Below are 18,005 nucleotides of genomic sequence, written 5' to 3'. Positions count from 1 at the left end.
GGCTCTTCAGCTTAAAGTTACAACTTTGCCTGCGTCATGTCCGTCCGCAGAGGCGGTGCATGCTGGACGTAGTAGTTTTATCAACTTCTCATGCGTCGCTGTCTTAGTAAGGGTAATGTGTGGCCGAACAGAGTGCTTTAAAACTAGTTCTACGAGATGGTATTGCAAAGGAATCAATACTATATCGTATTACAGCTAGTTTTTAATGTATTTCATGCTCCGCCTTCTGCCGCTGGCGTGTGGTAACGGGAAGTGACGTGCATCCTGTGTAATGGCGGCGCGGAGGAGCTGTAGGTAATTACCAGACCCCGTAGGCTCAATGCAGGCTTAGTACCCGGGTTGGGGCAGTTTTCCATAACGGGTGGGAAGTGAAAAGAGTCCGGGAGTATTCCGTGCCCGCTGGTTGTACCGCGAGCGTTCATGGGGTACACGTTGCTTCTCTTCCGCTGTATTGCAGCCCCGTGAAGAGGAGATGGGCGCGAATCGGGTGCGAGAGTTGGAGCGGGTGGGGAAGGGGCGGTGGTGAACTCTTTTCCAGCTTGCGCTTATGGACCCGGCTGCGCCCTAAGTCTCTTGGCTTGTCTGCCCCATCTCATTCTGAAACTCAGCACCAGCGCTGCGCTTCTCAGGCTTCGAGTACAGTGCAGTTCGTGCACGGGGTACTTAGAGCCTCACGAGTCAGTTAGGCTTTCCTAGGCCCCTCTCCAGGATTCCTGGTGTGGCTCTGTAGGATCAGCCCAGAACCTCGAACTACAAGGTGGGCAGTTCAAACACACTAGCTGGACTCAGAACCGACTCTAAGGTACTTAACAACACCAGCACAGTAAAGGCCACTTCTAAGTGTCTGTGTCCTAGAGGCATGGGGGTCTGATTAGCAAACTAATTGATTAGAACAGTGTTACACTTTGTCGTTCTTTTTTATGTCTTTGTATTACTTTGACTACATATTTAAAAAGGAGCTGGGGTAGCGTAGTGGTTATGAGTTGGCTGCAAAACCTCAAGATTAGCAGTTCAAAAATACAGCTGTTCCCCTAGACAAAGATGAGGCTTTCTGTTCCCGTAAAGATTTACAGCCTCGGAAACCCTGTGTAGGGGTGCTATGAGGGAGCCGACTCCATGGCACATAACCACCACCACTTATTTAAAATCTTACTTGTTGTTTCATTGTCTTTAATTTGACACTTAAATGTTGATACTTCTGAATGTTAAAATTGGGGGTTTCTTTCTGTGTTGTCTTCCTTTGATAACTTGTACTACCTATAGTAGTGTGATAATAACTCCCAAATTGAGTTCTCCAGGCTTCTGAACTCCTTGTCAAACAATACAGCAATGCATATATTGGTAATGTAATGTCTAGCTGCTTTCTTTTCATTTAACCCTCAAAACAGTACTTTGAGGTAAGTGGATAAAGAAACATTCATTGGTAAAGCCTAGCACGGGGATGATGGACAGCATGGTAAGAATCCCTCTTGAGTGTTTAGGTGTCCACAGACTAGAAATAGCAGGTAGATGAACAACCTGCCTTTTACATGGTTGTCTTAGTTTTTAGTGTTGCCTGTGAACTCAGGACTTAGCTTCAATTATCATTATCACCCCACTACAAAAAGCAACTTTAAAATTTGCATTCAAAGTGATATTAAAAGTAAAAATTGGCCTTAAAAGTAAAACTGTAAAGTTACGGCAGACTTTGTGTGTAGGAGAAGGTAAACTCTTGTTGAGCTGGGTACGCTTATTAGTTCTATCATTGTGTCTCTCATTTCGCTTTATCTGAAAAATGTAGATAGTATATCTAACTGGGTTGTATTGAGGATGAAGGAAAATAAAGGGTGCATATTAGTTAATAAGTACAGTGCTTGGTGTGTAGTGTTAGTGGTTATTATATTGTTATTATTGCTGTTGCTATTACTGCTGTGTTGGTGGTTCTTCTCCCTAATTCTCCGTTGTTGTTCATTGGTTCTCCATGCTTCCATTATTAAGTGCACAGATGGCTCTCTGGACGCTCCTTAACTCATTTGGTTGAAACTCTGGGATTTGTGGAAGGAAAGACCTGAAGATCAACTCCCCCCAAATTAGCCATTGAAAACCTTTTAGAGCACAGTTCTACACTGGCACTCATGGGGTTGCTGTGAGTAGGCGTTGATTCAGGAGTAACTGGTTACTTTGCATGCAAGGTTGTGTCACCTACATATCGCAGGTGGCTTTTGAATCTTCTCCAGTCCTGATGCCATGTTCTTCATATAATACAGTTTCTTGGATTATTTGCTAAGCATTCAGGTTGAATAAGTATGGTGAAAGGATCCAACTTTTCCCGATTCAGTATCCACTTGTTTTGTTCTCATGACTGCCTCTTGGTTTATGTACAAGTTCTTCATGAGCACAATTATGTGTTCTGGAATACCCATTCTTTGCAATGTTATCCATAGTTTGTTATGATCCACACAGTCGAATGCCTTTGCATAGTCAGTAAAAACACAAGTAAACTTGTTTCGGGTATTCCCTGCTTTCAACCAAGATCCATCTGATATCAGCAATGATATCCCTAGTTCCATGTCCTCTTTTGAATCATCTTGAATTTTTGGCAGTTCCCTGCATATAATATTAATTATGTTGTTTGATGATTGCTGCATTCTGCTGTGACACTTTTCTTTGGAATGGGCACAAATATGCATCTCTTCCAATCAGTTGGCCATGTAGCTATCTTACAAATTTCTTGGCATGTATGAGTGAGTACCTCCAGTGCTCTACATCAGTTTATTGAAAGATTTCAGTTTGTATTCTGTCAATTACTGGAGCCTTGTTTTTTGCAAATAACTTGATTGAAGCTTAGACTTTTTCCTTCAATACCTTTGGTTCTTGATCATACACTGCCTCTTGAAATGGTTGAACATTGATTTATTTCTTTTTGGTACAGTGGCTGCATTCCTTCCATCTTATTTTGATGCTTCCCAAATCATTCAACATTTTGCCCATTGTTGTTAAATGCTGTAGAGTCAGTTCAACTTATAAGGAACCCTGTATAGGGTTTATGAGAGAAGCTGGTGGGTTTGAATTGGTAACCTACAACTTTACATCAGATTCGTTCAATATTGCAAGCTGAGGCTTGACTTTTTTCTTTTGCTCTTTCAGCTTGAGAAATGCTGATTTCTGACTCCAGGTCTTTGCATACTTCATTATATTTTACATTATCTTCTTGAATTGCCTTTTGAAGATGGTTCTGTTAAACTCACTACTTCTCATTTCTTCCTGTTGCTTTAGCTTTAAGAGCAAGCTTGATGATTTTATCCTAACATTCATTTTGGTCTTTTCTTTCTCTCCTGTCTTTTTGATGACATTTTGCTTTCTTCCTGTATGATGGTCTTGATGTTATCCTACAGTTCTGATCTTTTGTCATTAATGTCTAAAACACCAAATCTGTTGGCTGGAGATAGTCTCTAAATTCAGGGGGATATATTCAAGGTTATATTTTGGTTCACGTGAAATTATTTAAATTTTCTTCAATCTCAGTCCGAACTTGCATATGAGCAGTTGATGGTCTGTTCCCACAGTCAACCACTGGCCTTGTTTTGGCTGATGATATTGACCTTCCCCACTGTCTCTTTATTTCAAGGTATGTAGTAAATAAGTCAAATGGTGAGGGTTATGGTATTGGTTTCAAATTAGAGATTTGCTTTCTTTGTTATTGTGAAAGTGGGTATAAACTTAGCTTAATCACTAAACCAGGAGAAACCATGATTGCCTTTGTTCAGTGAATGAGATTCTGGGGTTCCTGAGCAAAGTTAAATTCTGTTTCTAGATAGCTAAGCTCTGTATCAAGGAGCTCTGGTAGCGTAGTGGTTATGAATTGGCCTGCTAACCTCAAGTTCAGCAGTTCGAAACTACCAGCTGTTCCGTGGGAGAAAGGTGAGGCTTTCTGCTCCCGTAAAGATTTATAGCCTCGGAAACCCTGTGCGGTATCACTATGAGTCGGAACCGACTCCACGGTACTTAACAACAACAAGCTATGTATCAAGGAGTAAGTGGTTTTGGCAGTTTGAAACTACCAGCTGTTCTGCAGGAGAAAGATGAGGCTTACTGCTCCCGAAAAGATTTGTAGCCATGGAAACCCTGTACAGGGTCACTATGAGTCGGAACCGACTCCATGGTACTTAACAACAACAAAAGCTATATATCAAGGCATGCATGAGGGAATTGAGGAGAGCAAAGGAGGATTTGAGAGTATATAAGAACAAGTGGTTGAGGCTGTAGTAGTGATATGCCTTAGAATTTTTTTTTTTTTTTTTTTTTTTTAATTCAGTAACTTCAGGGAACTCCTAAGCAAGCAACTCTTTTTTGTTAAAGAATAACTTAAGGAGACAAATTGTGGGTACAGTAGCCATGGAGACAATATGTGCTGTTTTAAGACTCCAGTAGGCAAAATTACTGGTTTCCATTTTAAAAGGTTTAACAAAAGAAGTTGGAAAGCTAGAATAATATTGTATTGAATATACCGAAGTAGAATTTGCTTGTAATTGGAAGGCCAGAGGTTCCCTGTAGCAAATTTGCACATTTCCTTTGTAGTGGAACCTTAGCATTCCTATATATATATGGAATTGATATTTTTTACAGGTAAGTTTGAAAGGTTATTTAGCCTAGAGCTATAGACTGCGAGGAATCTTGTTACGCAAAGAAACCCCTAACAATTTGCCTTCTTCTAAAATGGCATCAGGGGTGTTTCATTCCTCAGCTTCTATATACACAGACACTAGAGAAAGAACAGGCAGATGTGATAGGACGTCTTTTTACCTGAGGAGGTCAAATCATCAAAGTTTGGGTGTGAAGAAGAGGGAATTGCCATTTGGTAAGCTTTGTAAGTAATATATGGCTAATGCACTGGACCGCAGGGTCAGTCTGAACCTCAAAATCAGTGGTTCAAAGCCACCAGCCACTCCTTGGTTACCCTTTACAGGGTCACTATGGGTCAGAAATGACGTGATGGCACTTAACAACAACATAGGTAATATCTAAGGAGCTCTGGTAGCATAGTGGTTACAAGTTGAGCTGCTAATCTCAAGGTCAGCAGTTCGAAACTACTAGCCATTCAGCCGGAGAAAGATGAGGCTTCATGTTCCTGTAATGATTTCCAGCCTCCGAAACCCTATACAGGGTCACTATAAGTAGGAACCATCTCCATGGTACACCACCACCACCACCATAGGTCATATCGTACAGGAAAAATTAGTTTGAGATGAAGAGAAAAAGATGAGTTTCAATTTGGATTTCTTTGGTCAGGCAGACTTTGGGATATCCAAATGGAGGTTTATGGTAGTTAATTGTACACAAGGATTTGGGACTCTGTAAGGAGACTGATCTGGAGATAAAACATTTTTATATGTGCTACTTGAAACTGGACCTGTCGGATAAGCACTTGACTTTAACTACAATGTTAGAAGTCTGCTCCTTGGAAACCCTCTACAGGGTTGCTATGAGTCAGAATTGACTTATAGCACTTAATAACAACAACAGTTGAAGCTGTGGGCTTGGAGATGGTCTTTCAGAGAGAATATGGAGATAGAAAATTTAATGGTTGTTGATTAATTCATTTAACAGCTATATACTGAGCGTTCTGTGTTGCAAATACAGGAATGAACAAAAACATTCTTGGGTAAAGAGTGCACTCTGAAGAAAAAAGACAGGAGGAAAACTTGATGAATGTGGTGTCCTTGTAAGTACAGAGAAGTGAGAACTGCAAGGAGGAGGGAATTAGCCCTGGCGTGGCACTGCCGGATAATGTACTGGGCTACAAGGGCATTGTGAACCACAAGATCAGCAGTTCACAACCACCAGCTGCTTCTCAGAAACCCTATACAGGGTTGATATGAGTTGGAACTGACTTAACAACAACAATATTAGATTTGGAGTACTGGTGTGATGCTGTACGATAAGCACTGGACTGCAAGGTTATTTGAACCTCAAGGTTGGCAGTTCAAACTCACTAGCTGCTCCTTGTTGTTAGGTGCCATCAAGCCGGTACTGACTCATAGCAACCCTATGCACAGCACAATGAAACACTTGTGCGGTCCTGGGCCAACCTCACAATTGTTGCCACGTTTAAGCCCATTGATGCTTCCACCTTGCCAATACATCTTGTTGGTGGTCTTCCTCTTTTTCTCTGACCCTGCACCTTACCAAACATGATATCCTTCTCCAGTGACTGGTTCTTCCTGACAATATGTCCGAAGTATGAGAGACAAAGTTTGGCCATCCTGGCATCCAAGGAGCAATCTGGCTGCACTTCTTCCAACACAGATCTGTTGGTTTTTTTGGCAGCCCATGGCACTTTCAATATTTTCCTCCAACACCATAACTCAAAAGCATCAATTCTTCTACATTCTTCCTTATTCACTGTCCAGCTTTCGCATGTATATGACATTATTGAAAATATCATGGCTTGAGTCGGGTGCACCGTAGTCCTCAAGCTGACATCTTTGTTCTTCAACACTTTAAAAAGATCTTGTGCATCAGATTTGCCTAATACAATACATCATCTGATTTCTTGGCTCTTGCATCCGTGAGTGTTGATGGTTGATCCAAGAAGAATGAAGTCCTTGACAACTTCAATCTTTTCTCCATTGAAAAGAATGTTGTTTATTGGTCCAGTGGTGAGGATATTTGTTTTCTTTACATTGAGATGCAGTCTATACCAAAGGTCTTTGATCTTCATCAGTAAGTATTTTAAGTCCTCTTCACTTTCAGCAAGCAAGGTTGTATTATCTGCATATCGCAGGTTGTTAATGAGTCTTCCTCCAATCCTGATGCCACATTTTTCTTCATATATCCCAGCTTCTTGTATTATTTACTCACTATACAGGTTGAATAAATATGGTGAAAGAATACAGCCCTGTCACACACCTTTCTTAATTTTAAACCATTCTGTGTTCCTGTGTTCTGTTCGAACAACTGCCTCTTGGTCCATGTACAGATTCCTCACTAGCACAATTAAATATTCTGGAATACTCATACAAATGTTGTCCATAGCTTTTCATGATCTACACAATCGAAAGCCTTTGCGTAGTCAGTAAAGCACAGGTAAACATCTTTCTGATATTCTCTGCTTTTTAGCCAGAATCCATCAGACATCAGTAGTGATAGCCCTCATTCCTCGTCCTCTTCTATATCCGGCTTGAACCTCTGAAAGTTCTCTGTCAATGTATAGTTGCAACCATTTCTGTATTACATATAGTTAAACTTTACTCACATGGGAATATATGAGCCCCTCAGGTTGGAAGGCACTCAAAATGAGACTGGGAAGAGCTGCCTCCTCAAGTAGAGTTGACTAATGACATGAATGGAGTGAAGCCCTTGGGAGTAAAGCCCTTGGGATCTTCATTTGCTGATGGGGCACAGCTCAAAATGAAGAGAAATAGCTGTAAACATCCATTAATAATCAGAACATGGAATATTTGAAATATGAAACTAAGAAAATTAGATATTGTCAAAAATGAAATGGAACGCATAAACATCTATATCTTAGGCGTTAGTGAGCTGAAATGGACTGATGTTGGCCATTTGGAATCTGACAGTCACATGGTTTACTATGCTGGGAATGACATATTGAAGAATGGTGTTGCTTTCATTGTCAAAAAGAACATATCAAGATCAGTGCGATAGGATAATATCCCTGTGTCTACAGGGAAGACCAGTTGATACCACTATTAAAATTTACATACCAACCACTAAAGCTAGTGAGGATGAAATAGAAGAATTCTACCATCTTCAATATGAAATTGATCAAACATGCAGTCAAGATGTATTAATCATTACTGGTGATTGGAATGAAAGTTTGGAAACAAAGAGGAAGGATCAGTAGTTGGAAAATAAGGCCTTGGTAATAGAAATGATGCTGGAGATCACATGATAGAATTCTGCAAAAACAGTGATTTGTTCATTTCAAATATCTTCTGTAGACAGCATAAGAGACGATTATACTTATGGACTGCACCAGATGCAATACACAGAAATCAGATTGATTGCATCTGTGGAAAGAGATGGTGGAAAAGCTCCATATCATCAGTCAAAACAAGGCTAGGGGCAGACTGTGGAACAGACCATCAATTACTCAAATGCAAATTCACACTGAAGCTGAAGAAATTGAAAACAAGTCCATGAGAGCCAAAATAAGATCTTGATATATCCCACCTGAATTTAGAGGTCATCTGAAGAACAGATTTGATACATTAGACCCTAAAGACCGAAGACCAGAAGAGTTGTGGGATGATATCAAGAACATCATATAGGAAGAAAGCAAAAAGTCATTAAGAAGATAAGAAAGAAGGAAAAGGTCAAAATGATGTCAGACGAAACACTGAAACTTGCTCTTCAGGGTAGAGATGCTAAAGCAAATGGAAGAAATGAGGTACAGGAGCTGAACAGAAAATTTCAAAGATCAGCTCGAGAAGACAAAGCCAAACATTACAATGAAACGTGCAAAATCTGGAGTCAGAGAACCAAAAGGAAAGAGCACTTTCAGCATTTCTCAAGCTGGGGTAACTGAAGAAAAAATTTTAAGCCTCAACTTTTGCTATTGAAGGATTCTCTGGGCAAATTATGGATTGATGCAGAAAGAAGATAAAAGGAATACACAAAATATACTGTACCAAAAGGAGAAACATGTTCAACCATTTCAAGAGGTAGCATATGATCAAGAGCCAGTGATACTGAAGGAAAAATTCCAAAGTGCATTGAAGGAATTGGCAAAGAACACGGCACAGGGAATTGATGGAATAAAAATGGAAATCTTTTTAAAAAGTGAGGTAGCACTGGAGGCACTCACTCATCTCTGCCAAGAAATTTAGAAGACAACTATCTGGCCAACTGATTGGAAGAGATCTGTATTTGTGACCATTCCAAAGAGAGGTGACTCAACGGAATGCGGAAATCATCGGACAGTATCTTTGATATCCCATGTGAGTAAAGTGATACTACAAGCTTTAAAAAAATCTTTGTCTTTTCAGAGCTTTTCAATTTTCAGAATTTAGATAAAGGAATTATGGACCCACACCCGGTGACTTTCTTGAAAGGAACAGAAATGTTCTGATTCTTATTTTCTTGATGTTTTAGACCTATGATGAAATCATGGCAAGACCCATACTTGTTCTCTATTGACTATGCAAAGGCTTTTGATGGTGTAGCTCATAGCAAGCTATGGATAACATTTCAAGGAATGGGTATTCCAGAATGCTCAGGAAGAACCTGTACATAGACTAAGATCCCAGTCATTAGAACAGAACAAGGGCATACTGAATGGTTTAAAATCAGGAAAGGTGTAATTTGCATATCACAGATTATTATTGAAAGTGAAGAGGGCTTACTGATGAAGATCAAAGACTATAACTTTCAGTATGGATTGTACCTCAATGCAAAGAAAACAAAATCCTCACAACTGGAGATAAATGGAATGAACATTGAAGTTGTCAAAGACTTCATCTTGCTTGGATCCACTGATGGAAACAGCAGTGAAGAAATCAAATGATGTATTGCATTAGGCGGAGTCCTGGTGTAGTACTGTGGGTTAATACGCTGGGCTGCAGAGTTGGTTTGAACCACAAGGTTGGTGGTTCAAGCTCACCAGCCTCTCCTTAGAAACCCTATATAGGGTCACTATAGCTTGGAACTGAATTGACACTTAACAACAACATTGCATGAGGCAAATCTGCAAAAGCTCTCTTTTCAAGTGTTACAGAGCAAAGATGTCATTTTGAGGATTAAAGTGTGCCTGACACAAGCCTTGTTGTTTTAAATAAATATTGTCCAGTCATTTCCAAGTCATAGCTACCTTGTGTAGAGATTCCGAAGAGTGGCTGGTAAGTTTGTAGTGCCGTCCCTGTGGTTCAAACCAACCTTGAAGTCAGTGCTTATCTTACAGATCTACACCAGGATTTCAAGCCATATGAAAGTTTGATAATGAATAAGGAAGATCAGAGAAGAACCAATGCCTTTGAATTATGTTGTTGGCAAAGAAAATTGAAAGTGCCATGGACTGCCAATGGAACAAACAAATCTGTGTTGGAAGAGTACAACCAGAATTCTCCTTTGAAGTGAGGATGACAAGACTTTGTCTCTTGTACTTTGAGCATGTTGTTCGTTGGGACCAGTCCTTGAAGAAGGACATCATGCTTGAAAAAGTGGAAGGTCAGTAAAAAAGAGGAAGATCTCTCAAGGAGATAGGTTGATACAGTGGCTGAAACAATGGACTCAAAACAACAGTTGTGAGGATGACACAGGACCAGACAACATTTCATTCTGTTGTTCATAGGGTGTCTGTAAGTTAGAACCAACTTGAGGGCACCTAATGACATGATGGGGAGCCCTGGTGTGGCACTGTGGGCTAATATGTCAGATGGCAAAGTCATTTGAACTGCAGGGTCGATGGTTCAAGTTACCAGCAGCTCCTTGGAAACCCTATACAGGGTTGCTATGGTTTGGAACCGACTCGACAGCACTTAACAACAGCAACAGTGACATGATGGAGTCCTGGTGTGGTGCTGTGGATTAATGCATCAGACTGCAAAGTTCTTTGAACTGCAGGGTCGGTGGTTCAGGCTCACCTGCTGCTCCATGGAAACCCTATACAGGGTCTCTATGGGTTGGAATCAACTTGACAGCACTTAACAACAACAATGCCATATTGAAATCATAGTACATTGTTTTTCTTTATGTGGCATATCATGGCACAAGTTTCTAATTAATATATGCATATATATAAAAGTAAAACCAAGCAAGTGATTTTCCTAATCAAAGTAGTTTTCCTTCAGTATAGATCATGGCAAGGACATGGCCGCTTGTAACATGTTAAGAACAGTAGTAAATCTCATTCTTATCTGTTCCCTAAGAAGGAAAATCATTATTTAGGATGAACAGAGACTAGATCCCTGTTTGTGAGTTCCCCTCCTCTTTCATTTTTGTATTTGGAACAGATTTACATTAGTTTTCATTTTCAATGTTGTTTAATAAAATTTTCCCTATTGGGAAAGTAGGAGGTTTTTTTTTTGTTTTTTTTTTAAGTTAACAATGATATTTCAAATTCATCAAGCCTGTTACTCTGTATAACGTAGAGAACAAAGAGAATCCACTTTGAGTTCCTTTAATGTGGATTGAGGACCCCTGAGGAGCAATAGTACAAGTGTTCAGCTTTTGACATAATCTGAAAAGCAGTACAGTTCAGCCATTAGTTGCCTATTTTCTCATTTTCTAAACTTTTGAGATAATTGCAGAATTTACAATTTCATAGCTCCAGTTAACTAATTCAAAGTGTTTCTTAAAATGTTATTCAGTGTTTTGCTTTTCAATGTTTGCAGAAACTAAGCGAGATCGAATAATCTTCATAATATTTAAGCTTGTGGTCCCAGGAGTGCTGCATCATCTCATTGTAAAATATCCTCTTACTTGGGAAAGCAGATGTGGTTTTGCTGAGTTGCTTACATGTGACAATGAAAAAAACAATAATTCATCATAAAATCTACACAGTGATGCTAAGGAGAGCAGCAAGAGCTGTAAACTCTAGGTAAATTGCTCTCATTGCAGGTATTTCCAATTAGTCTTAAGTATTAAGCATACACATATTGAACTCTCAGAATTTCCCTGCAGGCATATTCTGTATACATTTGGATAATGATAGTCTGTTGCATTGTTTGTCAGTTTCACGCTTACATTTGGGGGTATGGAAACGTAATGGATTGTACTTGATTTTCAGGAAATTATTTGGCAATTAAGGTTGAAGGATAGAGGAAAGATGACATTGATTAGAAAAAAACTCATTAAATTTAAAGAGCATAAATAAAGTACATAGTCATTTGTGCTTTTGTTTTATTTTTAATGTATAAGTAATTGAGATGGGTTAATATGTTTAAGACAAGGGGGGAAAAGCAAAGGGAAATGCTAAATGAAAGGCATATGCTTTATTTGCTTATGTTGTGTATGCCTGTTCACAGTGAGTTTTAGGTATGGTGATTAATCCTTAAAATTATTATTATTCATGTTTGAAAAGTAGTGTTTCATTGTACTGACATCTACGTATTGGTTATCTGGAACGGGTGGAACTGATCAGTTTAGAATAGAAAAATTTAGATATTGATGACTATACCTGTGTACATTTTGTGATTTTCAAATTTGGCATCAGTGAATTAATATTGGCATTTTCATTGGGACACAGTATCAAGTGGTTTTGACAGCTGTTATCTCTCTCAATTTTATTCCCCTATGCCATAGATTTGTTGTAGAAACGGAGTCATTTGTCTTATATGTTAAAGCCCACTAATCAAAAGACCCTCAGTAACACTGCAGTAGTCAGAGTTAAGTGTATTAATTTACCGTAGCAAGAGAGAAAGCACACTGTGGGGAATTATGGGACATAGATCAGGGAAAGATCATTTAGTAAAGAGTTTGCAGGACTAGAGGGAAACACTGATAGTCTGACAGGGATTTGGCAGAGTTTGTAAACCTGGGATTTGCTGAAACAGTCAGTGGTCATATCTTTGGAACCATTTTGCCATCTGGGAACAGATGAGTGTGACCAAATTACAAATACGAATTTGACCTTAAAAGTATCCATGGTGTATACCATGATTTGGACTGGCATAATTTGTTTTGCAAGTCAGTTGAATTCGTTTTACAAGTTATTTCTGTTTCAATTGTTAAATATTTCTTCTTAGCTGCTATTAGGACCTTTTCTGGAAGTGTGATCAATTCATAGCAGCACTGTTGTTCTGCGGGTCATAGTTTTGTGTCAGGTTTGCGATGATAGTTCTTTCTATTGAATGTTCATGTGGTGAGTCGCAAGGCATCACAGTGGCTGCCCAGCAGCTTTTTAGGACTCAAGATCACACATTTGGTCATTGCAGCATAGATGAACTCTAGGATGAGGATTATATTAGCTGTTGTTTATCATAATATGTAATCTTTCTTCCAAGATAACCAAATGATTTGGGCCATTAATTTGTGTATGGGTACTCAACTTTGCTAAAATCTGAAGAATTAGTTCCTGGTGATTATCTGGGGTTTGTCAAGGATAAGAATTTGGGGAGTACCATGATTATAAAGAGGCAGAGGTGTTTATTTGTTGTTGTTGTTAAGTGCTGTCAAATCAGTTTCCACTCATAGTGACCCTGAGTAGAGTTTCCTAGGAGCAGCTGGTGGTTTTGAACTGTCAACCTTGTGGTTCACATCCCAGTGCCTATCCTATACCGCCACACAAGGGGATGTTTATTAATCATTTAGAATTTTACTGCCGGATATGTTAACTACAAGTCATATTTGGCAGTTTAAAAAAATGTTTTAGTACTGTTTTACTTGGTGAAGGTTCACACAGCAAATTAGGTTCTTTTCCACTTGAAGTATCCCATTTTATAGTAAGTATTTAGTCTAGGAAGACTGAATTTCTTTTTCATGTGAAGCTTTTCTGTAAATTTTTCATTTTTATATTCATTTTAAAATATTTTATAAATATAGTCTGTCATCTGGATGACTCCATTTCAGTGCTTGAATTTGTGTTTGGGAGAATGTTGCAATAGGTGGTATTACTTCAGGTATCAAGAAAGATGTGGCTGTAGGATAGGGTTTGGTTTATAGAATGAGAAAATCAATGTCCTTTTTCATAGTTTTGTGAGAAGTATTTGTGCTAAGTAAGGAGTAAGTAGTGTTAAAGCATGTGTTAAAAAAAAAAAATTGCCATAATTTGGATAAACAATACCAAAAGGAAACCAAAGAGTTTTTGTGACTGAATATGTATGGGAATAGACAGCCTCGTCTTTTGCCTGTGGAATAGCTGTGGGTTTGAATCAACCACCTTGTGGTTAGCAGCCCAACACCTAACACCATACCACCAAGATAAAAAATCGTTTTTCAGTGCCTTCGAGTCAGTTCTGGCTCAGAACCTATATAGGGTTTCCAAGGAGTGGCTGTTGGGTTTGAACTGCCATCCTTGTGGTTAGCTGTTGAGTGCTGATCCTACAGTGCCACATCAGGAGTAGTGGTGAATGCTCACATCGTATAAACACCTTAAACTCAGAAGTACCTCTCTGTGGCAATCTGCATAAACTGTGCCCACAATGTCTCAGTTTTATAAAGCACTGATACAGGTATTTTTTTCTACATGTATCTACAGACTTCTTACCAATAAGTGAATTATCAAGTTTTAATACATTTGGTGTTTATATGTTCCTTTGAAATTAATTTATTGCTAAGTTCTTCATTATGAAATAGCTAGGCTATATAGTATATTCTGTCTAGGTGGCCCATGATTTAAGAAAAATTGAGAACCAGACTTCTCATCTAGAGTTGGGAAGCTGAGAAGATTTGGGGGAGAGTTGCATACTGGAATTTCCTTGGGAATGCTTTAATAAAGGAAGCATGTCCAGGCCTGTCTTCCATCTCCATATATGTCTTATGATTGAGTCAGAGGTAGGTCCCAGCCTGTGGCTGTTGTTGTTATGGGCCGTCCAGTCGGATCTGACTTCTAGTGACCCTGTGTAGGGTTTCTGAGGAGCAGCCAGTGGGTTTTAATCGTGCCCTTGCAGTTCAAGCCAGTACTGCGGTCCAGTGCTTTATCCTACGGTGTCACAGCAGTGTATGTGGTGGTGGTGGTTATATGCTGTGGAGTTGATTCCAACTCACAATGACCCTTAAAGACTAAATCTTTATGGGAACAGAAAACCTTCATCTTTTTCCTAAGGAGTGGCTGGCAGTTTCTAGCTGCTGACCTGTGGTTAACAGACCAAGTTGTAACCCACTACACTACCAGAGCTCCTTCATATGCACAAATAATTCTATCATGCAAGATTTCAGAATTCAAATTAGCGTTAACAGTGACTTAGGGAGTCAGTTTAACGCTGTGAAATCATCTGAAACTGGCCTGTAGTGAAGAGGGTCAGACCAGTCTCTGCTTAAGTGACTTGACACTTTGTTGGTTATCATTATAGATTTGTAATTTAACAGCTAGAATGTGAACTTTGTGTGAGTAGGGAATTTAGTTAGGTTGTCCATTGCTTTTTCCCCAATCAAAGCAATTCTTTTTTGTAATTTGACTTTTGGTAACACAGCCTTATTAAGATATGGGAGAAAAATGAGGCTCTCTGCTCCCGTAAATATTTGTTGTTGTTAGGTGCTATCGAGTTGGTCCTAACTCATAGCAACCCTATGCACAGCAGAATGAAACACTGCCTGATCCTGGGACAACCTCACTATTGTTGCCACTCTTAAGTCCATCAGATGTTGCCACTTGGCCAGTCCATCTCGTTGGGGGTCTTCCTCTTTTTCTCTGATCCTCCACTTTACCAAATATGTCCTTCTCCAACTAGTCCCTCCTGAAAATATGTCCGAAGTATGAAAGACAGTTTGGCCATCCTGGCCTCCAAGGAGCACTCTGGCAGCACTTCTTCCAACACAGATCTGTTGGTTCTTTTGGCAGCCCATGGAACTTTCAATATTCTCCTCCAACACCATAACTCAAAAGCATCAGTTCTTCTGCGGTCTTCCTTATTCACTGCCCAGCTTTCGCATGCACGTGAGATTATTGAAAATACCATGGCTTGGGTCAGGCACACTTTAGTCTTCAAGCTGACATGGTTGCTTTTCAGCACTTTAAAAAGGTCTTACAGCCTCGGAAATGCTATGTAGCATCGCTATGAGTTGGAACCGACTCCACAACGCGTAGTCACCACTGCCACATTTCATTATGTCAGAATAGACTAAGATAGGGGGATGTACCTCTTCTTTACCCTTTATTCCCACAGAGACTGGTTTTATGAATTGTTTTTCCTGATTTCTTCTCAGTTGTTTATCTGAGTTGTAGCATCCAACAGGAAAAGTTGCTCAGAAAGTGAGTTCAAACAAAATGTCTTAATTATTGACATGGTAAGTGTCCTACACAGACTGGCTGATTTATGCCTGTCAGGGTTTAAGACAGAGCAACTCTCTTAAAACAAAATGAAGCCCCAAAAAACACAAACAACAAGGAAAGATTTTGGACTAACCAGCCAGCACAAAACAAGCCTGAGCATGGTATATTAACTAATTGAAAAACTAGCCCCCCATAGGCCTCTATGTAAAGTTAGGCATATTGGCAGCTGCAAATACATAAAGCTGTGTTGTTGTTAAGTGCTGCCAAGTTGGTTCTGACTCTTAACGAGGTTTCTAAAGCTGTAACTCTGTGCAGGATCAGACAGCCTCATCTTTGTCTTATGAAGTGGCTGGTGGGCTCGAACTGCTTACCTGTGGTGTACAGTCCAGTGCTTACCCTGTTGTGCTTTAATTTGCTATTATGTTTGATAAATTGAGAAATTTGTAAAGAATCTTGTTTTTTGTAAAGAAAATTGCTTTTGCTAACCTTAAACCATGCTAACCATTGTAATAGAAAGTTTTGTTGGCTTCAGGAGTTTTGTTTTTCCCCATCAGCAGCACTTCCTTGGTTTATAGTGTGTCCAGACTATATGTGTATTATGTAGCCTTTGGTGTAGGTTTCTAGTTATAGGTCTCCAGCTAACTGGTATCACAGCTTAAACCATTGCAAGGACTTGTCTGATATCCTTTATTTTCTCATTTAAAAAGAAAGAATTGAACCAGATAGCCTTGAATGGCCTGTTCTAGCACTCAGAATTTTTTTTTCTGAACTTTGTTATTTTGGTACTAAGCACAGCTCTTTTACTGTATTCTCTACATCTTCTAATTTGGAATTTTCCTACTTTGTTTATTCTTATTATTTTATTACCTTACACTATAAGCCATGTAAATTTGTAATTCTAGTAAAATGCTTGAATGGCAGTTCGATGCAAATAAAACAATTGATTCAAAATTTTACGCAAATTAGTTAAGTTCACTTAACAAGTGAATATTGACTATTTAACTTTGACTAGGTTTTTACTGTGAGCCAAATACATCATTCTCAGATATGTATGCATCTGTAGCCTTGTGCCTTTGATAGATCACAATGAATCATAACCATTTTAGTTTATTTAGCACTTTATATTTCCAAGCAAAGGACATTTATCCCTGAGTAATCATTATTGTAAGGCAGTTCATACTTTCTATAGAAATGTTGAATTTGCTATCCTCAATGTATAGATAATTTCTTATAGAACTGTTTTCTCAGTTGATTTGATTTTTAAAGTATAATTATTTTATGATGTACTTATCAGTCTCCATTACTAAAACATTTTAAATTGACTTTTGCTTCTCTCAGTCATTACAATAAAATAGTATACATTGCTTAATAAGTCTTAGTTATCATGTGCTTTCTTATTAATAGTTTCCTTTTTATTAATGTGTTGGATGGTGTGCTGTGGAGTCAGTTCCAACTCATAACAACCCAATATAAGGTTTCTGAGGCTGTAAATCTTTATAGGAACAGTAGTTCTGCTGCCTAATGCATAACCCGTTACACTATGCGGAACTATTTAAGGACTTATTGATTATTTTGTATTAAAAATTATTGCATATTTCTTTGTTTATTGGTTGTTATTGTTAGGTGCCATCAAGTCGGATCCAACTCATAGCGACCCTGTATAGTGTTTTCGAGGAACAACTGGTTAGTTTGGACCGAAGACCTGCAGTTCAAACTGACCTTACAGTCTATTGCTTATCCTGCAGCTCCACAAAAATGGTCAATTGTGTTGAAATAATGAATCATTATTTAATATACAATTTTATCAGTATTAACAAAGCTTTCTGTGGTATATCTTAAAGGTGACAACTGCAGGCAGAAAAAATAAGCTGTCAAGAGCTCCAGACCATTGGATATTTGCTACTTGGAACAGCTTACAGAGAATTGATACATTGCATCAATTGGCAATAGAAAATGAAAAGTAGTGTGGCACAGATAAAAGTAAGTGTTTGAATAGATAAAGTAAACTTAAAGTGGTTGTTGATGTTAAGTGTTGTCGAGTCGTTTTTGACTCAAAACTTAGTCTTTAAACAAAATACATTTGTGTTGTTATACCATTGTTGTTGTTTTTGTGTGACATTGAGTCAGTTCCGAC

At 38.8% G+C, this 18,005-nt stretch overlaps 1 protein-coding gene across 2 annotated transcripts in view; it reads left to right on the top strand.

Moving 5' to 3' along the window:
- The first annotated feature begins 250 nt into the window (after positions 1–250).
- Positions 251–18,005, top strand: part of LOC102823969 (pre-mRNA-splicing factor CWC22 homolog) — a 71,583-nt gene continuing 53,828 nt past the window's right edge. Inside the window, exons 1-2 of one of the 2 annotated variants that reach the window (XM_006864005.1) lie at positions 251–294; positions 17,713–17,851. In XM_006864005.1, the coding sequence (XP_006864067.1) occupies positions 17,825–17,851 (27 nt within the window). In that variant the 5' untranslated portion in view covers positions 251–294; positions 17,713–17,824. Of the gene's footprint in view, positions 295–17,712; positions 17,852–18,005 lie in introns of those variants that run through there. The other variant, XM_006864006.1, reaches the window with a different exon arrangement.

Source organism: Chrysochloris asiatica, unplaced genomic scaffold (genome assembly GCF_000296735.1).
Source record: "Chrysochloris asiatica unplaced genomic scaffold, ChrAsi1.0 scaffold00059, whole genome shotgun sequence".
In the NCBI taxonomy this organism is placed as follows: Eukaryota; Metazoa; Chordata; class Mammalia; order Afrosoricida; family Chrysochloridae; genus Chrysochloris; species Chrysochloris asiatica.
The sequence above is the reverse complement of the archived record's forward strand: the minus strand, read 5'-3'. Positions and strand labels throughout refer to the sequence as shown.